This window comes from Erinaceus europaeus, chromosome 9 (genome assembly GCF_950295315.1).
Source record: "Erinaceus europaeus chromosome 9, mEriEur2.1, whole genome shotgun sequence".
In the NCBI taxonomy this organism is placed as follows: Eukaryota; Metazoa; Chordata; class Mammalia; order Eulipotyphla; family Erinaceidae; genus Erinaceus; species Erinaceus europaeus.
In genome coordinates this window covers 62254975-62277396 of record NC_080170.1, presented here as the reverse complement: position 1 = coordinate 62277396, position 22422 = coordinate 62254975, and the positions used below count along the sequence as shown (strand labels likewise).

Sequence of the window (22422 nt, the reverse complement as noted above, 5' to 3'; positions counted from 1 at the left end):
TGGTCTAGAGTGGTGAAGCTCCAATTATATCAAATAATAAGACTGTTAAAGGATGAAGGAAACACTGTGAGTGAACTCTGTGGTGACACAATATACTGGCCGACTAGTATATAGGAAGTTGGACACAGGACTCCGTTGACATCATCTTGGCGACAACATACAGTGATCTGTGCAAACTCACAGGGATTGTGGGTGGAGATGATCTGCATAAGCCTACAAAGGATTGTGGGTGGACCAAACAGTCCTGTTTCCTTGGCTACTGCATCTTCTCCTGGTCAGATGGATCTGAGGTGTGTGAGGTATCTGCCATGGCTGCTGCTCCTGGGAACTGAACATGTGTGATTCAGCTAGCCGATAAACTCTAGACTCTCCTCTACAGCCCTGAGCAACCTATATCTCTGCTGATAATTGTTTATCTTGTGGGGCTGAACTTCATGGACTTTATGGGCCTCGCATATTCTTAACCCTGCTGATAATTGCTTATTTTGAGGTATCTAAAATATTTGTCATGTAGCCCTCTATCACCCTAATAAAACTTTGAATTGTTTAAATCCACTCTCAGCTGCCCCACAGCAGAATGTGCCACAGCCACAGCCATAGTTCTTTTTTAGTTTAGTTACAACAAACTCTTTGCAGCAAAAACAACATGAGAACTAAGAACACACACAAATGATTTTAAAATAAAGTTGCCTTTCTCACATATTAATGAGCTACTACCTAAGGATAACTTGGTTTTCATGTGTATATTTTATTCATTTACTCTCAATGAAAGAGACAGAGAAAGATGGAGAGAGAGAGATGAACACCAGAACAATGGCTTATGGTGGTGGTGGGGGTTGAACCTGGGATCTTGGAGCCTCAGGCATGAGAGTCTTTTACATAGCCATTAGGCAGTCTTCCCCATCCCAATCCAGCTTTATAATTTTCTTTTCTTTAACCCAGCTTTCTATATCATTGCTCTACTATTTGTTATCAGAACTGCCTGAACCTTACCTAAGGTCTGAAATGAATCCACACATCTTGGTAGAGGGGAATTGCAACTACTGTTCCATCTTTACTTGTCCTTTGGTATAGAGAGCCACTGCTTTCTCTCCCTGTAACTCTGCTGTTACAGAATGGAAGCTGTGGTTCAGAAGGTAAGGGAATTCACCTTCCTGCACCAAGCAAGGGTGAGAAGCAAAAACTGAAACAAGGAATCTAGTTTGGCTCATCCTCCCAAAGTGGTGATTTTTGCAGCAGTCTTCCTCCCCCTCCAAAATGCAACAGATACATCTGCAAAATATTTATCAGTTTTAAAAGCCTCATTGCTTTTGGGGTCCATTTGGTACTTGCCTGGAGGTAGAGCCACCGATAATAAACACAGACTCGCTCCTGGAAGCAGAAAGCCCTACATTCATAATTTAGTCCACTGTCATGTAAGGGCTCCCTGGTGATGATTTGCAGCATAAGGCTTCCAGAGGTGATGCCTGGCCATGGGTCACTGATGGAGGTCACAGAATCAAAGTGGGGGGAGGAGTTTGCTTTACTTCACATGGCAGTGACATGCTCTTTCTGGCAATTATAGCCCCTGGAAAATTACCAGTGGTATTGACAATGAATCTATATTTCCGTGTGTGTGTGTGTGTGTGTGTGTGTGTGTGTGTGTGTGTGTACACAAAGCCCTGGGGATGAGCCTGTTTTGATGGACACATTAAGAAAATAATGCCCTTATTTTATTTTATTTCCAAGCCAGAACTTTGCAGAAGACTTTATTAAAACATCCTTCTTCCTCATAGCTAGCTCTTCTCCATTTTTCTCCCCCAAGTACTCTGCTGGGATTGTTGGCTTGGAGAGGCTACTTCACAGGCTTATGTTCCTGCTTCTAGTGAAGGAACATAAAGTAAACCATGGCAGTCTCTGCTGTGCACTGTCTCCTCATAAGGGTTGTTCACAAAGCACTCAGGAAGCAGTCTTGCACCAAACAGTCATTACAGGCTAGTAAGAGGATCCTGAATCTCCTGAGGCCTAGAGAAGCTCCAAGACTGGAAGTGTCAGAAGTGCTGTTTCCCTTCCCTGAAGCTTTTCCTTTGTACCAGCTTCTTGCTGCTAAGCTTCCATTATCCCCAGGATGGTGTGAATCAACACTTAGGATAGGGAGAACCACCATGAAGGGCAAGATGGGCTTTGAAAACCTTCAGAACCACCAGCCTTGAGGCAGCCCCATGCATTGCCAAGAGAACTGAACACTTAGCTTGTGATTGACACAGAGATTTCATTATGTTCTCCAATAAAAGAGAGATGGCTTTTTAAAAATTTTTTTAAAAGTATTTTTTTCTGATATTTAACTCTTTTTTAAAATATTTATTTTATTTATTTATTCCCTTTTGTTGCCCTTGTTTTATTGTTGTAGTTATTGTTGTTGTCGTTGTTGGATAGGACAGAGAGAAATGGAGAGAGGAGGGGAAGATAGAGAGGAGGAGAGAAAGACACCTGCAGACCAGCTTCACTGCCTGTGAAGCAACTCCCCTGCAGGTGGGGAGCGGGGTTTGAACCGGGATCCTTATGCTGGTCCTTGTGCTTTGCGCCACCAGCACTTAACCCGCTGCACTACAGCCCGACTCCCAAGAGATGGCTTTTATTTATCTAACCAAAAGGCTCTCACAGAATCCTTGAGCCTAAAATATTGTAAGAGAATATTTCATTTATTCATTCAAACCTTTTATCCCCTTTTCTTCCATGTAACAAGCACTAGCTAAGAAAAGGATTAAGAGTGGTAAAGAAGAGGCTGGGTGGTAGCACACTGAGTTAAGTACACATAATGCAAAGCACAAAGACCAGCTCAAAGATCCCAGTTTGAGCCCCAGGCTCCCCACCTGCAGGGGGGTCACCTTACAAGTTGTGAAGCAGACCTACAGGTGTCTATCTTTCTCTCCCCCTCTCTGTCTTCCCTTCTTCTGTCAATTTCTCTCTGTCCTATCCAACAATAAAAACAGTAACAGCAATGGAAAAAAGATGGCCACCAGGAGCAGTGGATTCATAGTGTAAGCAATGAGCTCCAGCAATAACACTAAAGGCAAAAAAAAAAGGTAAACAAAGTAAATGACATTAAAAGTATTAGAAGTAACAATGATACTGATATATATATATATATATATCATTATATATATATAATGATATATATAGTGATTTGACTCAAGACACTGTACTATAAATTCCAAATCAATTAACACAATCCTATTTAAGCTTGTGAGGTAGAACTGTTATTATGCCCATTTTACAAAAGGAAAGTAAAGCACATAAATAAATAAAGCCAAGGTAGAATAGGTAGTTCAGCAGGATTTATTTTTTGTCATCACCAGGGCTTCACCTATCTTAGATGACATTTTCAGATAAAGATAGTACTAAAGAGAAGACAGTACAGAAGCTTCCTTCAATGTAATGGGATCTTGAACCTGGGATACACACATGGTAAGATTTTTTTTTTTTTTTTTTGCCATCCCCCAGCCAAGATTTAGATCTATGAAACTGGAGCTCTTGAGAGTCTCCTCTTCTTAAGAGATGTATGACATTTGTTTTTATTTGTAAAATGCACCCCCTTTTATGAGAGAGACTGGTGTGCCATTCAGTTCTGGTGTATACTGTGCGAGGGACTCAGTCTGGGCCCTCCTGCATGCAGGTCCTGTGCTTTAATGCTGAACTATCTCCCTGGACACAGAACCTGTTCTAAACATCACTCAGCACCTGCCTATCTCTGTCCCTGTTGTCATGGTGGTTCTACAGTAATAGGGGAGAGTATACAGGTAAGAATACAGATGCAGCCCAGTGAAAAATACACAGATAGTATAGAGATGGAAATTAACATGTGAGTAAGAAGCAAGGCACAGGCTGTGATACAATGAAAGACAATAAAGAGAAAGGAACATGTTTGAGCTTCCAGGAGGAAATCCCCTTGAACAGAAGCCTAGATGAAGTGGAGGCTGGCAGTTTTCAGGCTAGAAGGTGGAATTCCATTGGACTGCAGCTAGTCCCTGCACCCAGAGTCACATCTGCCTTCACTTGGTTTGAATTTGGGAGTTCTGAGTAAAATCCATTTACAAAATAACTCCACGACTTAAAAAACAAGAATTTTGAACCTGGGTTCCAGCCCTTAGTCCCCACCTGCAGGGAGAAGCAGTGCTGTAGGTATCTCTGTGTGTCTCTCTCTCCCTCTCCCCCTTCTCTCAATATCTGACTGTCACTATCAAATAAATAGAGACAATTTAAAAAGTATTTTTTAAAAAATGAAAAAGAAATCTTGAAAATGACTGGTCATGTCCAACCTTCCTGGTTCACAGACAGACTTGAGGAAGTGTGACTTCCCCTCAGGCTCCCTGTGGATCAGTTGGATAAGAACAGCATTTCGACTCCCAAACTTTGACTGTAGTACACTTTCTGTACTGCCCACCTTGAGTCTCTTTCCCCTTCCAGGACACTGCATCCATCTCTAGAGAGTATAGATGGAAGGTTTCATGCAACAGGCTGGGCTTCAGAACCAATCTCCAGACTTAGCATAGTAATGACTGGATACTCTGGTCTGTACCTTGTTCCCTGTTACACTTCCTTCATCTGCCTCTACTTCTGAGTCATACATTCCTGGTCATAATCCACTGCATTTTTTTGCTGCTGTGATCCTGCATATATATCTATTATTTCAGGTCCTTTGTAGAAAAGTGGTCTGGCACTGCCTGGAAGGAATATGTGAAGTAGGAGTTGGGCAGGAATAAACAATGAAATACTAATAGGGGCCATTCTTACACCAGCTCTGGAGTTATTTGAGCACTCCAAAGAAAATGATGGTGGAAGCCTATTTGCCCCATGACCCACAAGTGATAAAAGTAGACATCCTCATCTCATTCAAAGTTTGGACCTACTTCTTCCATTCAAGTCTAGCTGACAGAGTGATAACTGAGATCTAACCAAAGCCCCTAGCAACTAAGGTTTCATCATGTGCCTCTCTCAAAGCAAACACACACAGTCAATTTCTCCCACATTAAAGGGAGAACAAAAGCCCCACCAGCCTGCTCTAATTCTATGGCAACCAGAAGGCTTTGAATAACCATCTCTGCTTCCCAGGATAAACAAACAAACCAACCATAGCATTAAGTGACGATCTATTCAAAATTAGTGTGTCTGCTTGAAAAAAAATAAAGGCTAAGCAGCTGGCTCCTACTCTCATCTCCAACAAATTACAGCCCATGAAAGGAGAGCTACATTTTGGGAATGTTAATAAGATCCACATACAGATGGGCTTTTAGATGACCCTTCTGATATTTTATAATCTCTGGAATTTATGTGTGAGCAAAGAACTGATAAGATGCTTGCTGCCTCCCCACCCCCAATTTGGTGCAAATCACTTTTATTTACTTGGGCAATACTTCATGGTCCAGTTAACTTCTTAATTAAAGACAGCAAGATGCTCGTGTTTCATGCAAGTGGCATGGAAAATGCTGTTTGGTGCGCAATATGTTCAGCTGGGAGCCAAAGCTGTTTTGCTTACTGCAACTTTCATTTGATTTGGAAACTAAGCAGAGACACAGCTCTACTTGTCATAAGAAAATCATCGAAGGAGCCTCTTTGGACAAAGAGTAGGCACACTGTCCATCAGTTCATATTCCCTTTCTTGTTTTTTTGCTTTAAGCAGAATAAACTAAATCCAAACTTCCAACAGTATTTTTCCTTGCCTGCTTCCTCCCCAGTTCTGTTATGCTATGGTCACAAGAATAAAGATGAAAAGGAAGCATGCTCTAGAAGATTCATGGTGGTGACTGGCAGAAAGGGGGGATACTCAGTTTCCAGAAGCTCTGAGACCACTACTTCCTGCCATTGAGCCAGCAGACTTTCTAAATGCACAGGCACTAGACCATACTGGAGACACTGAGGAAAAGAAATCAGTGTAAGAAGCAAGGCATGAATGAAGAATTCAATCACCTTTCCAAGCTTCTGCACAGTGGCTGCATGCTCAAGGGACTTCAGGGGCTCATGATGTGAATTACATCATCAGGTTGAATATGAGACAATAGGAACTTGTGGGGACTGTGGCAAACTGATGAACAAATGTTCATTTATAGGTGGTAGCTCTGCTCAGCTTCAGCCCTTAAAGTTCAGAATACTGCCACATCTATTTTTTTTATGAGGATCAGAAAAATGTTAATGTTTAGAAAGAGCAAAGTCTCTTAACTATTTAAATATTAGAAACATATTCATGTCAAAAGGAAAAATCTATCTGTGAGCCTCTGTTACAAGCTTTCATATCTGCAGTTCACATATCTTTTCCACTATAAGTGACTTAGCTTCCTTCATGGAACCCTGGCAACACAGGTATGGAGCAGAGAATATCATTGCTGTGATTTCCATCAGTTGTAGCTAGGTTTGGCATTGTTGCATACTCTGGTGGAGCTTCCAGTTTTATTAAGGGCTTTGAATTCTCTCAGGGACTTTATATGCCTTCCAGTAAGTTATCTACTCAGGAGAGGTAAATGGTTGTATATATCTCATCCTACAAAAGAGAAATGTGCCACCACACAGTGTGTTGATATGAAAGGGCACTAGGTTCTGGATTTGGTTCTGGGTTCAAGGAGGCTGTATCCACCCTCTTCTCTGGTCCCTAGGGATCCATTCACAGAATGAGTTTACTGATCTATTTTAACTCCCAGGGACTTTCAGCTTACAGAGTTGATATATCTTGGGACTTTAGACTAAAAACAAAGCTCCATTCTTACCACACTAAAAAAAAAAAAAGGGAGGGAGACTTAAAAATTTCTAAAAACAAGAAAGCTACAAAAAATGTAAAACACCACAATGAGAATAAATAGCTCTGATTTCCGAGAATATAGCAATCTCTCCAATTTCTAAGTATCAACAAATCCAGGTATACTCCCTCTCAGATGTGGAATTCAAAATCCATATGAAACAGTACTTAGACTGGTTTTGAGCATCACCAGAGTGTACTTGTCTTATCATATTTTTCTCTTTTAAATTTTTATTATCTTGATTTATTGGGTAGAAACAGCCAGAAACTGAGAGGGGAAGAGGGAGATAAAGAAGGAGAGAGATGGAAAGACAACTGTAGCTTGCCCATTCATGAAGCTTTCCCCCTGCAGATGGGGTCCAGAGGTTTGAATATAGGTTCTTGAACATTGTAGCATGTGTGTTCAACCAGGTATGCCATCACCTGACACATATATTTTTCTTTTGATATGTCATAAAATGGGTGGAAATATTCTACTGGATTAAAGTGTCTAAGTATTTTGTTGTTGTTGTCATTGTCATTGGGGTTTCATTGCTCCAGGTCAACTTTCTTTTTCAGATAACAAGACAGATGGGGGGAGGGAGAGAGAGAGAGAGAGAGAGAGAGGAGAAGAATGACAGCACCAAAGTTTCCCCCCAGTGTAGTAGAGGCTGGACATGAATCTGGGTCATAAACAAAGAAAATCAGATGTAAAGTTTCTAAATAAGTTAAGGTATTTATCATATACCACAAACTGCTTTCTTTCTTTCATCCATTATTTCTTTCTTCCTTTCCTTTTTCTTTATTTCTTTCTTTGTGTGTGTGTGTGTGTGTGTGTGTGTGTGTGTGTGTGTGTGTGTGTGTGAGTGAGTGATCTGGGTTTTTTCAGATAGAGACAGAAAGTGAGAGAAGGAAAGAAACTATAGCATTTAAGCTTCCTCCAGGGAGGTGGGGGTTCCAGGCTGGAACAAAAAGCTGTATTTTAAAACAGACTGCATCAGTGATCTAAGTATGCCAGAACTAGCAAAATTTTTAAACACAAGAAAGTGAAAGAAGTGAGTGTAGCATTGAGAGCTTCTGAGAAAAATTTAACTAAAAGTTATTGAGTATAAAATAGATTTCCTCTGAGGAATACACTTATTATAGGTGACATCTGAGACAAGGAAGAAAAGTCATCTGTCTCAGGAAAAGACCAAATACCAGCTGAGATTCAGACTAGATGAAGCTGCTATTTTTCTGAAAAGTAACAAAGTATCATTATCTTCCTCACCATCACCACTGCCCCCATGAGAAGGAGTTTAAGACTAGGAGATATTGCTTCTAGAACCCTTGCTTTATATCAAGTTCTACACTGAGAACTTAGCAAACATTAGTGTGCTTATTTACAGCTACCCTTGATGTAGATATCACTGCCATCTTGACCACACAGTTAAGAAAGAGATGCCAGCACCATTCATTTGTCAAATGGTAACATAGGATGCCACCACATCCAGCAGCAGCATGTGGAGATGTGTTCTTCCTTCATATGGGCTACTTTCAAGAACTCTATTTCACTATAATTTCCTTTTTACACAGGATTTGGTAGATATATTTTCAAATATGGAGAGTAAGAAGACTGTGATAAGGCTGAATCTGTCACTTTGTTTAATATAATACATAGTGATTAGAGGTCTCCTTGATCCTTATCCATTCAATCATTCTACTAGTAGCTTCTGCCAAAAAATCGTGGTTATATTTAGCATTTCAAAAGATGTCTAGCATATTGAAATGGAGATTGTAATACAGAGTTTCATGGCATTAAATCCCTTGGCTTTGCAAATTTCCACACTAACACATCCACACAGTATTTCTGAAGTTTTATTATTAAGTTTGTTCTGTTTGTTACAATGTATAGTTCCACACCATACTTAACACTAAAGTTCCATATCCTACTTTTCTACCTCCCAAATAGCTACCATAGTTCTCACAAGTTTGCATACTTCTGTTTTATTTGGATTTTTTTTTTTTTTGGCGAGTTCATGTAAATCAGCTCTCTAGATTCCACATGAGTGAAGCCATCTGGTAGTTGTCTTTCAACTATTTACTTAGTTCACTAAGCATAGTCACTTCCAGTTCCATCCATTTTGTTCCAAAGAACACAGTATCATCCTTCCTGATCACAGAATAATATTCCATGGAATATATATCCCATAACTTCTTTAGCCAGTCATCTGATGATGGACATTTAGGCTGCTTTCACTCTTTGGCTACCGTGAATAATGCAGCTATGAACATAGGGGTGCATATGTTCCTTTGAATTAGTGCTTGATTGTCCATTGGATAAATGCCAAAGAGAGGTACTGTTGGGTCATAAGGTACTTCCATTATTATTTAAGGACTGTCCAAGAGACTGAACCAGTTTGCATTCCCATTGGCTATGTTGCAGAGTTCCTTTTTCTCCACAACTTCTCCAACACCTGTCATTTCCTGGTTTGTTGATGGAAGCCATTCTCTCAGGTGTGAGATGGTATCTCAGTTCACACAGTATTTTTAAGGGAAGGCTGGGCTTTGGTTGCCATAGCAGTTAATTTAGTGTATGTGTTTTCAATCTGTTTTTATGAGTGGCATGATCCTTTAACATGTACCCAAGGGAGTAAACCCTGCAAGTCTCCAGCTTTCATTCAATTCCCAGGTGAAACTTTTATAAGATGAGTATTTTCTCATTAATGTATCTTCCTAAGTGACTGACACATGAATCAATCTGTAATGACTCTATGAGGTTTGCAACCTTCAAGAATGAAATCAGATAGTATATTGAATAATGTGTGGATTGCTTAGCCGATTTCAGCTTCTCTCAAATCAATGAAACACAAAACCCAAATGAAGTTGAGTTGCTTCATTAGTGATTCTTGTTTAGAAGGGCTGAGTGATCTTGTTGAACTGGACACTGATTTTTTATTTCATCAGGAAAATCATCAGATGATGGCTCATGAAAACAAAAACCCTTATGATCTATGAAGAAATGATACTGTGAATTATTCCTCTGAGACCATTCTTGCCAAGCTGATCTATAAGCAAAATCGGGTGTACCCTAAATGGGGTGTCAGAGTGGAGGGTGGAAATGGGTCACATTACAGGCTCAGGTGAGCAATGTGTGTAGGGGACACAACTCCTTAAGTAACGCCAAATTTGACTGGTAGTTTTCTTAGCAATAGAAAGTTCTTTTGCCTTTGCTACTAGAATCCCAATTTTGTTCACATAGCATTTAATCCCTGTCCTTGAGGGGACAGGATCCCCTAAAGACTACAGCATCTTCTAATCTTGTTCTAGTGCTCTTCTGATCCAATAGCTTTTTTTTTTTCCAAGTTTTCAACAATTCAGAACAGCTCAGTCTACTCTTGTTGCCTCCTTGGTGCTCTGATATTAATCTAATGGGGAATATTAAAGTTCTTTGCCCCAAGCCACTCTTGAGAAATATTCCCAGCTGAACAGATATCACCCAATTGCAGACAAAAAAGAAAATCATTCTTGTTTTTGAATTGGATGCTAAATAGATGGCCAAAAAGATGTTGATACACTAATTCATTCTTAAAAGTATTCATTCTGCTAATTGTATAATCCCTTTTATATAGTGTTCTTAGAAATGAAAATAACGGGAGTCGGGCTGTAGCGCAGCGGGTTAAGTGCAGGTGGCGCAAAGCACAAGGACCGGCATAAGGATCCCGGTTTGAACCCTGGCTCCCCACCTGCAGGGGAGTCGCTTCACAGGCGGTGAAGCAGGTCTGCAGGTGTCTATCTTTCTCTTCTCCTCTCTGTCTTCCTCTCCTCTCTCCATTTCTCTCTGTCCTATCCAACAACGACAACAACAATAATAACTACAACAATAAAACAAGGGCAACAAAAGGGAATAAATAAAAAAAATAAATATTAAAAAAAAATAAAAAAAGAAATGAAAATAACATAGAACAAATGGTAGATCTGAGGTACTAAACTTGCTGCTGTAGAATTAGTATTACTTTATTTAACACATTTTAGCTATTCTACCCATTTACTTAAAATTTACCATCTATTTCCACATGCAATCACATCTGATTGTGATTTTTATACATTTCTGGAAATGTCACTAATATAGGTTAGAGAGGTTGATGGACTATATTCTGCAGCTTGATTTTCGTGTGGTGCTAGAAATAAGAATAATTTTCAAATTTTTAACTGATTAGTTTTATTAAACTTTTTAATGGGAGAGAACTCAGGCAGGGCCTCACAAATGTGTGATAACACTGAATGGGGCTTCTTAGGCCTAATTAATTAATTCTCTATTTCTTTTTTTAAAAAAAGATAAGATAAATACTTCAGCACTACTGCACCACACAAGTATTTCTGCTGGTGATGCTCATGGTGTGTCCAGGTAGTACCAGGACTTGAACACAGAGCCTTATGTGTGAGGAAGCATGCATTATACCTGGTCATCTAGTTTCCTGGCCTCTGGCTTTCATGTTTTTAAAGAGTTAGAAAAGCTAAAAGCCAGAAATAGTGTAGGTGGCTCAGCAGAACAGTACATGCCTTATAGATGTGAGGTCCTGGGTTCGATTCCCAAGAACAACATAAATACACAAGGAAAACTCCATTTGTTCTTTCCCTCCTTATTTCTCTCTATTTTAAAGCACACTAGGGAAGCAACTCAGGCAGTAAAGAACACACATGAGACCTCACGTTCAATCTCTAGAATGACATTAAAAAGAAAAAGCCAAAAATATTTAGTAATTGGCTAGCATCACTAAAGAGAAATGGCTGGTTCAAACTGATGAGTTAAGCAAGTCTAATATAGGTGCAGTGTTACTGAAAAGTACACACAGTAACTCAAACTGATGGTTTAACTAGCCAACTTGGCAGGGGGAAAGAAGGAAATACTGATGGAGAGTGAGACATTTGATCAATATTTCTTCAATGCTTGAAATTGACTACTGGGGCTGGGTGGTGGTGAACCTGGTGAAGCACACACATTACAGTGCACAAGGACCCAGGTTGAAACCCTCTGGTCCCCACCTGCAGGAAGAAAGCTTCATGAGTGGTGAATCAGGATGGCAGGTATCTCTCTGTCTCTCTTCCTCTCTCTATCCCCCTTCTCTCTTGATTACTAACTGTCTCTATCCAAAAAAATAAAGACAATAAAAAAATTAAAAAAAGAAATTGACTGCCTAATTAGTTCAAACCTCATCTGTATTTTCACTGCATCACTCCTTCTGGAATACAGCTACCTTTTGGTACTTTACATGTCCAAGCCAGTATGGTATGAGTTTCCAGTGGTGCCTTTGAAATACTTGCCCCCTAAACATAAACATAACAGTAACATTTTCTCCCATGCACTTAGTACTTCAGGCCCTTCTGTCACTCTATCACCTTCCTTGTAACATAATCTGGACAGAGGGAGAGCAGGCCGCCTGACTTGCTCACAGTGCACAGCCACCTCCTGCAACACTGGATCTGCACACATCTCATGCCCTTCCCCAACCCCTGCACATGGTTGATGGTATCACTAACTTTTGGATGAACACCACTGTCTGCCTACCACCCCCCTCCACCCACCTCACCCCTAGAGAAACTTACTGGTCGGGACTGGATTTCTTTGGCGTACAGAGGTTGTAGGAATTCAGAGTCTCCTTCCAGCTTTAGACCTTTCTCTGTGATTCTCAAGTTTCCCATTCCATCCTGCAACAGAGGAGCAGAGCATACAGTAGAAAGGAATTAGATGGAATTTCAAAGTACCTCAGACTCTTGAAAATTGAAAGAAAGCTATTGCTTTTTTTTTTTTTTTTTGGAGGGTGGAATGAACAGGCTGGGGTGTTAGGAAAGGGTATCCATAGGAATACATAAAATACTAGGGGGCATTGTTCAATGCAGTTATGCATATCATCCTGTTTGCTGGCCTCTCACTGGTGGGTCAAAGCCAACCCCCTGATCCGGTATATTTGGCTCACAAAATAGTTAACTTGTCAGATTAGCTGCTTTTTTTTTGGGGGGGGGAGGGTCCTCCAGTGATTTATTGGGACTTCCTGTGTGAACAATTCCACCAGTTCCAAAGGCCTTTTTTCTATCCCCTTCAGATACAGATTGAAAGACAGAAGTGGAGACAGAATGAAAGGAGGTTGAAAGAATGAATGAAAGGAGGAGAAGATTGGGGAGATAGCACAGTGGATGCACATAGTAGATATCTTGATGCCTGTGGCACCACAGTTTCCAGGTTCAAACCCAAGTACCACTAGAAACAGTTTAGGCAAGCTTGGAGGGGGGAGGAGGGAGAAGAGGAGAAGGAGACAGTGGAGAAGGAGGAAAAGGAGAAAGACACCACAGCACCATTTCCCTACTCCTGAAGCTCCCCCTCTGCATGGTGCCCCAGATGGTAGCCAGGGGGACAAGGTTGGGTCACTAAATTATACATGGTAAAGTGTGAGCTCTGCCAGGTGAGCTATGTCCTGACCCCACAGTTACATTTTAACTTAAATTTATTATGTAAATAACCAGGTAATGCAAAAATAGAAAGCATACAAAGCAAATCTCAAGTACCTACCATTAACCTGCAACTATCTATGTATGGTTATTATTTTCTATTCCATTCTTTAAACACCCATTTTTGTATAAATATAACTGCAACACCACTGGCAATTAAAAAAAATCCCTCCTTCATATCAAATACTCCATGCTAATGCTTCAGTGTCAAAAACAATATCAATTAAACTATTTATTCATAGTAACATCCTGTTTATTTTTTCCTACATTTGCTTCTTGACTAACAACATTCCCTGCTCTGACTGGCTGACACACAATCTCCTGACAAGCCAGTCAGTAGATTTCTCTCTCCACATCCTCAAGCATTCTTTATTTAATAAGCAAAACATATTTCCCAGTAACATCACCCAGAGTTTAGATTTTGCTGAACATTTCCCATCATTTTATAGAATGTGTTTCTCTGTCTCCTATATTTCCTGTAAATCAGTAGTTAGATGTATTGGGATGCATTGGATCGACCTTCCCGTGGTGCCTCCCGTGAGTACCCATTCATTGGGGAAACTGACGATTCTTCCTAGCCGACTGAAACCACATGGATCCCAGTCACTTTCAAAGCCAGCAACAAGCAGCTCCTGACAGCTTTCAAGCTGTTGGTCCTGCTCTTCGAGTCCTCCAACTCAATGTTGAGGGGCTGTCTTTTGCCAAACGCGTTCTTATTGGTCAGTTGGCGATACAGCATCAGGCAGATGTTATCTGCCTACAAGAAACACATATAGCAGTCGATGAAGCTGCTCGATTCACCATCAGTGGATTTGATTTAATATGCTATAATCTCCATCCTAAACATGACCGAGCCATCTGTGCCAAATCGTATCTTGCGGACGTTTACCATATGGCCTCTTCGACCTTCTACGACTCCATTACTATTGGAACTATTCAGCTCATCAACGTATATAAGCCTCCCAGTGTCTCATGGGATAATAAGGTCCTGCCTAGCCCGAATCACCCAGCCGTTTACATTGGAGACTTTAATAGTCATCACCAAGACTGGGGATATTCTTCCACTTGTGCTGATGGCTCTATCTTAGCCGACTGGGCTTCAGCGAATGACCTCTCCCTATTATACGATCCCAAACAGCCAGGTTCTTTTCACAGTGCTAGATGGAATAAAGACTCGTCACCCGACCTGTGCTGGATTAGCACAGTCAAGGGCCAAGCCTTTCCCGCTATGAGACACGTTCTCAAGATCTTCCCACACAGTCATCACCGCCCAGCTATCATCCACATTGGTCTCCAGCTCCCACTGATTCTGTGCTCGGAGAAACTAAGATGGAACTTTCAGAAAGCAAACTGGCGTCTGTTCAGTGATCTTACCAACAAATGTATTCCTGCAATTCCAATTAACTCTATCCCCTCTGAAGATTCCTACAGGCGCTTCCGCCAAGCCATCTTCAAAGCAGCTTCCCAAGCCATTCCTCGTGGGAGACGTGCTAACTATATGCCTTGTCTTGATGCTGAATGCGAGCAGTATGATGAGTCGGGCGACCCAGATGTGGCTGACCATCTCATTGCCTCCCTGGATGCAGCAAGCCAAGCCCGCTGGCAACAAATCACGGAAAGTCTGAACTTCACCCACTCAAGTAGGAAGGCCTGGAAGCTTCTTCATAGTCTGGGTGCCAGTAGCCAACCCCTTCCCGTCTTCCATCCTCCCGTATCTCCAAACTCAGTGGCCAGTCACCTAACTCAAGTTGGACGTGCTAAGATCGACCCAGTCTGGAAAAGAGAAATTTCCCATGAGTGGTCATCCCACTTCCATTTATCTTGTCCATCTCCAAAACTCTCTCCCTTCACACTGCCTGAACTGGAAGACGCTTTGAAGAGGGGTAAACCGGGAATGGCTGCTGGCTGTGATAACATCACCCCAGAGCTCATTCTTAACTTGGGCCCAATGGCAAAGAAGTGGCTCACTTCATTCCTGTCCCACATCTTGGAATCTGAATCTATGCCCAAAATTTGGCGTCATGCAAAGATAATAGCAGTTTTGAAACCAAAGAAAGACCCAACACTGGCCGCCAGCTATAGACCAATTTCTCTCCTCTCCATGTGTTACAAACTCCTTGAGAGGCTGCTTCTGTCATGTATTTCTCCTCTTACAGAGAAATTCCTATAACCTGCCCAAGCTGGTTTCCGCCCAGGAAGATCTACCTGCAAACAAGCCCTGCCCCTCTCAACTTACATTGAAAATGGATTCCAGAAGAATTTAAAGATGGGTGCTGTCTTTGTTGATCTCACATCAGCCTATGACACGGTCTGGCACTGTGGTCTCCTAGTCAAGATCTCAAGATGCCTGCCTCCATGGGTGGCCAACACTATAGCGTTTCTTCTCCAAAACAGAAGATTCCGGGTGCATCTGGGTGACAAGTCTAGCAGATGGAGACTTCTCTCAAGTGGCCTCCCCCAGGGCTCTGTTCTGGCTCCTACGCTATTTAATATTTACATCAACGACCTTCCAGAAACTTCATCAAGGAAGTTCATCTACGCCGATGACATCTGCTGTGCAACTCAGGCATCCAAGTTCGACATCCTCGAGGAAACACTCACGAAAGACATGTCTCTGATATCTGATTACTGTAAAAAATGGCGACTAATCCCTAGCACTGCAAAAACGGTATCATCTGTTTTCCATCTACACCATGCCTCAGCCTCACGTGAGCTTAATGTGCAGCTTGGCGGTACGAGAATCCGGCATGAAGCCCAGCCAGTCTATCTTGGCGTTACTCTCGATCGCACTCTGTCATTTCACGAACATCTCATAAAAACTGCAGCAAAGGTGGGCGCGAGGAATAACATCATTGCAAGACTGGCCAGCTCCTCATGGGGCGCGAGCGCTTCCACATTACGATCATCATCTCTGGCATTATGCTATTCCACTGCAGAATACTGTGCCCCAGTATGGTTCCGTAGCCCCCATGTCCACTTGGTCGATTCCAAATTATATTCCTCCATGAGGATAATTTCTGGAACCATCCATTCCACACCGGTTCCATGGCTGCCAGTTCTTAGCAACATCGCCCCGCCAGATATTCGTCAGGATGCGGCATCATCTAAGTTCATTTCCCACGTCTACGCTTGTTGCTGAGGAGTTATTCTGATGCAGTCTCCGCCCCCAGGTTTTACTACGCCCCGCGAAATCCTAGCAGTGCCCCCTTCAACCAATCCTGGCCCTACACATCACCCCTGGTTGTCACCCAATAAAAAGCCCCCTCACCCCCCCTCTCTGGGCTCTCAGCTCTCCCTCTCTGAGATCTTGCTCCCTGCTCTCCCCCCATGGTCAGGTAGTGGGGACAGCCATTGCCGGCTGGCCCCACGTGGTCTGAACCAACCCCCCCATCCTATAATAAAGATTTGTGTACCCCTTTGCTCTGGACGTCCACTCTCTTCTCTGCGGTGCAGCCCGACACCAGACTGCCACAACAACATCTGGCGCCCATCATGTTCCGTTCCCACACCCTGCTGGGTGGCCCAGCCTGAGGTCCCCGAAACCGCCCAGACACAGGTAAGTGGCATCCGCCCATCTCTGTGGCTCCGCGTTTCCCTCCACCATGGGAAATTTTTCATTTTATGAGGAGGTGTCCCAGTCATTATCTCTTGACCTGGGACAGATTCGCGCTGTCATAAACGGTTTAATTTTCACTACCCCTTGGATTTTTTTAACTGTGGTCGCCACTTTCAAGATATGTAAAATGTGGTATGCCATAAGGATAAGTGACCTTGAGGTTGAGGTACGAGAGTTAAATCACATGTGCTTAAGACTTAGACGTCCTAAGCGATCAGCGGCTAGACCCAAGAATTCCATTCCCACAGACACGCACACGTGTTCAGACGCTCCTCCTCTGACCCCGCCCCCTGCTGCCCTGGTTTCAGCTCCGTGTTACTGACCCCGCCCCAGACCCCTGCCACCCAGTTTCAGCTCCGCCTGAGGTTTCTGCGTCCCTGAACCCCCCCCCCCCGCCCCTGCCACCCCAGTTTCAGCTCTGCCTGCAGCTTCTGCATTCCTGACCCCGCCCCTGGCCCCTGCTGCAGCGGTTTCAGCTCTGCCTGAGGCTTCCTCGTCCCTGACCCCGCCCCCTGCTGATACATCATCATTAAGGGACCTAGTGGCTGAGATACGAGAGCTAAAGGATATTTTTTCAGCATTTAAGGACTTTAAACCATGTGCAGTCCACCCTGGGAGCTCAGTCCCCGTAGATATGCGTTCAGTCTCCCCTGCGACCACTACAGCAGTTTCCACGGCACTTTCCACTTCTGTAGCTCCCTCTCCCGCGCCATCGGACCAAATCCACACCTTCCGGTAAACTTGGCCCCTTCTAAACAAAACCCTCAGCCGTGGCAGCCATATTCATCTAAAGATCTTGGAACACTCAAGCAAGTGGTCAGGGAGAATGGAATGCATACTCCATGGACCAAGTCCGTCTTAAGGAGCTTTTACCAGCATCTCAATACACCACTAGACTGAAAAGATCTGGCTTGTGCTGCACTCCCAGACCCACTCTATCTTCAGTGGCAGGCATGCTTCCGCGATGAGTGCTCTAGACAATCGCAGGAAAATAGTAACAAACAGGTAGAATGGAATTCTGATGCTTTGTTTGGAGCAGGAGCTTATGAATCTGGAGCTCAGCAGACAGAAGCCAGGTTTTCAACTGGTTATTTTGAACAGGTACGCATCTGTGCAACACAAGCATGGGAAAGGGTGACCCCACCCGATGTAGATTCGTCAGCTCCCATTAACTCTTTTCACCAACACTCTGATGAATCATTGGCGAGCTTCATCTCAAGGGTGAAGAGAAGCTTAGAGAGAAAGGTTTATAATCTTGATGTCCGCACATTACTTCTGCGCTCTATTGTCTGGGAAGGCATGACACCACAATTCCGTCAGGTATGCCTTAATCTTAAACACCTACACCCAGATAATTGGATTCTAGCGACACAGGAACTTACATCAGGCAATTATGGGGCACCCGCTACGACACAGGTCTATGCAGTTGCCCCACATAAGCAAAACGGGGCCTGCTTTCAGTGCGGTCGCCAAGGACATTGGCGTAACCAATGTCCTGATAAGTTGCGACCACGCCTCCAGTCAGGGAAACCACGCCTCCAGCCAGAGCAACCCTGCTTTCAGTCAGGGAGCCAGTGACCACGTACTGTTTGTCCAAAATGTTGTAAGGGGTTTCATTGGAAGAGAGATTGTTGGTCCCAATTTCATAAAGATGGTTCACCCCTGAATGGTACAAATTCGGGGCCTGAGATTTTGTGGACCACTCCTGTTTTAGAACGGGGCCACCTGTCTATGACAGTAAAGATTGGCAATATTCCTTTTAAATTTTTGATTGACACGGGGGCAGAAAAGACGATTTTAAGGCAAGAAGAGGTTCCTCAAGATTGGGAACTTATCCCTTGACCCAGTATACATGGAATAGGAGGGGTGACCAGAGCATTTTGCACACGAGACTCGCTCATGTGGGAAGACCCAGAAGGTTCTACCAGACACTTCCGCCCTTTGGTAGCTAATATTAGCACCAACTTACTGGGCAGGGATCTTCTGGAATGTCTTGATATTAGGATATCCACAGATGCCTCTGCAGAGCGTAAAACTTGTTCCCGCGATACCAGTCTATTCAGCACCCCCAATACTAAATGCCACTGTTTGTAGCCAAACACCCCGCTTAAGCTGGCTTTCTAATGAGCCTGTCTGGGTGGAACAGGCCTTTACCTAGGGATAAGCTAAAAATTTTAAAAGAGCTCATCTGAGAGCAGTTGTCCTTGGGACACATTCGTCATTCTCGAAGCCCATGGAATACTCCTGTCTTTGTGATTAAAAAGTGCTCAAGAAAATGGCGCCTCCTTCAAGATCTCCGTGCAGTAAATAAAACCATGCAGGTCTGGGGATCCCCCCAAAGGGGTTTGCCTCTTGCTTCTGCAATTCCCATGGGAATTCCAATCATAGCTATTGATATACAAGATTGTTTTTTCTCTATCCCCTTGCATCCGCAAGATTGTAAACGTTTTGCCTTCTCTGTTCCGTCTATTAATAACACCAGCCCTGCTGATAGATTTCAATGGGTGGTGCTGCCCCAGGGTAAGGCCAATAGTCCTACTATTTGTCAGGAGGCTGTTAAATCTGCCCTTGTCCCATATGTTCATAAGGGCCTTAATATTTTTCATTATACAGATGATATTTTAATATGGGGAAAATCAGATACAGATCTCTATGCCTTATGTGATTTTCTCATTCCTGCATTAAAGAAAAGCGGCCTTAATGTAGCCCCTGAGAAGATACAGCTAATCCCTCCAATATCCTTCCTAGGTTCAGAGATTTCTCAAACGCAAATTCGTCCCTTAAAACCTAATGTTACCTTCCCTTCTAACCTTACTCTTGCTTCTTTACAAAGTTTTCTAGGAAATTTAAATTGGCTTAGGCAGTATCTCTATCTGCCCACAAGCTGCCTCCAACCACTGTTTGACCTGTTGAAAGGAAACAAACAGCCCTCTTCAAAATGGAAGTTAACTCCTGAGGCCTCCTTGGCACTGGAAAGGGTTAACCAGGCCCTCCAGGACATGCACCTTGTTCAATTCTCCCCCTCCTCTCTGGTAAACCTTCTAATCTTCAACTCCACCCCCACAGTAGTAGGGGCACTGTGGCAAGACCATGGGGTTCTCGAATGGCTTCACACACCAGTAGGAGGAGCTCCAAGACTCCTCACTGAGATAGATGTGTTAGCATTCATGGTTCGCCAAGGGAGAAATAGGTCTGTGCAGGTCTTAGGGAAAGAACCGGATTTAATCATTCTGCCCTTTTCTCTCACAGATACAGAGTGGCTTATACGCCATCATTCCCGCTTTGCCATAAGCTTCGTGGGGTTTCCAGGACAAATAGATAACCATTTTCCTCCTAATAAATTGATAGCTTCTTTACCTCTTCTGCCTCTACTAGCACCTAAACTTTTCTCTCGGGATCCCATTCCCTATGCTCCTACAATCTTTACTGATGGCAGAAAAAGGGGAGCTGCTGCCCTTATAAATTACCCAGACAAACAATCTCCTAAACCTCTCTTTACTGAGCTTCCTGAGAATTCCCCTCAGTACAAAGAACTTTATGCTGTTTTCCTTGCACTAAAAGCTGTACCAGAATCCTTCAACCTTTTTTCTGACAGTGTGTATACTGTTAACTTACTTCCATGGCTTGCTCGTTCTTATGTGAAAATTGATGACAACCCACTTTCCCCTCTCTTGATTCAAATCGCCTCTATGCTCTGTTCTCGAACCCAACCACTGTATATTCAACACCTTAGTTCCCACAGCCCTCTTCCTGGTACCCTGTCTGAAGGGAATGCCGCAGTTGACCGCCTTGCCTCCACAGGAACTTTCCCAGTCTCTGTCTCTGATCCTGCTAATTTTCATTCTCTAACCCATGTTAATCTTAAAGGCCTTCGAGCTCGATTCCCTGATGTTCCTGTACCACAGTTAAAACATATCCTCGCTACATGCTCTTCTTGTGCAAGTCTCATAAAGACACCTGCTATCCAGACCCTTGGGGTTAACCCCCAAGGTTTAAAAGCTAATGCTATTTGGCAAATTGATGTCACCGACATACCAAACTTTGGCAAACAAAAATATGTGTTTGTCTCAATTGATACCTTTTCTAAATTTATATGGGCTATAGCTCAAACAGGAGAAAGTGCTAAAAAGCTTGTAAGCCATATGCTCTCTTGTTTTGCCATTATGGGGGTCCCATTATTTTTGAAAACAGGCAATGTAGCTATGTTTACAAGCAAACAATTTAAAGATTTTTGTTCCCTCTGGAATATTACTAATCCCTCTGGAATATTACTAATACCATGGGCATTCCCTACAATCCACAGGGCCCATCAAACTCTGAAGGCTCAACTAAATAAAGATAAAGGAGGAACATATCCCCCCAATATCCAGCTAGCAAAAGCCTTAACTACGTTAAATCTCTTTAATATTTACAATAACTCGGCCTTACCCCCTATTATTCTTCACTGGAAAACACCATCTACTCTCCCACCTATTAAGGTCAAATGGAGAGACCCACTCGATAAAATTTGGAAAGGGCCTGACCCATTATTGACCATGGGAAGGGGTTTCGCATGCATTTTCCCTCAAAATTTCTCTAAACCTGTCTGGGTTCCTGCCCGCCATGTCCAACAATACCCGCAGGATGGCGCTGTTATTCCTGAAGAACAAGAAATACTACAAGAGGACCAGATGCAGGATACATCCCAGGACCCGTAATATATGGCAGAACCTACAAAATCTAGCTCACAGAGACCTCTCTCCTACCCTTTCCCTGTATGTCTTATGTTATAACTGGCCAGTTGTTTTTGTGAGTGAGTGTGTTGAATGAAAAAAAAAATTTTTTGCATAACCCATCTGCTTGGAGTACTCTAAAAGGTAATTGGCTTTATATAAAAATGCTGGATGCAGCCAAAGTTTCTGGAGATGTCCAGAAACATTCTAAATTTTTTTTTCTTTCTCCCTCTTTTGATTTTTATATATAGCTTTGGTATATATGTAAGTGTTTAGTTTTAAACTGTGTGACTAATAACAGATATAAATTTGTTTTTAAATAATGTGTTTTTATAACAAAAGTTCTTTTTCCTCCAGTTTGTTATAACTAAATGTTTATGGGTATGTCTCAAGTTTGGTAACACTAACTTAACGGTCAAAAGTGTAACCCTACAGCTACACTTTTACCAGACAAGGTAAAAATTAATTTGTTAAGGTAACTTACTATTTAGGTAAAAGTCTAAATGTTCAACGTGACTATTCATTCCCAAAACTAAACTATATAAATTTTATATACAGGACACCTTTGAAGGGCCCCCGAAGGTGCCCTGTAAACTATCTTGTGGAAATTAATCCACAATTGATCTGGCATCAATCTGGCACTGTAAACTTTAAAATCATTGTCACGAATATGCGTTAACTCTCTAAGCAATTTGAGTCTGTTTAAAATACATATTTTAGCTAAAATTGGTCTCAAGATCCTGCGGTAGAGGCTGCTACAGGAGGTCACATTAGATGACCTTTAAATAAAATCATAAAGAGATTTTAATACAATTATAATCATTGAGGTATCAACTATAACAAACCTATAACTTGTTACAATT

General features: G+C 42.5%; 1 protein-coding gene across 3 annotated transcripts in view; it reads right to left on the bottom strand.

The window, feature by feature from the left end:
* The window catches only part of SGCD (sarcoglycan delta), a 423227-nt gene that overhangs the window by 180561 nt on the left and 220244 nt on the right, over positions 1–22422 (bottom strand). For all 3 annotated transcript variants that reach the window (XM_060198044.1, XM_007528637.3, XM_060198045.1), the window contains one exon: positions 12332–12433. In XM_060198044.1, coding sequence (XP_060054027.1) covers positions 12332–12433 — 102 coding nt within the window. The remainder of the gene's footprint in view (positions 1–12331; positions 12434–22422) is intronic.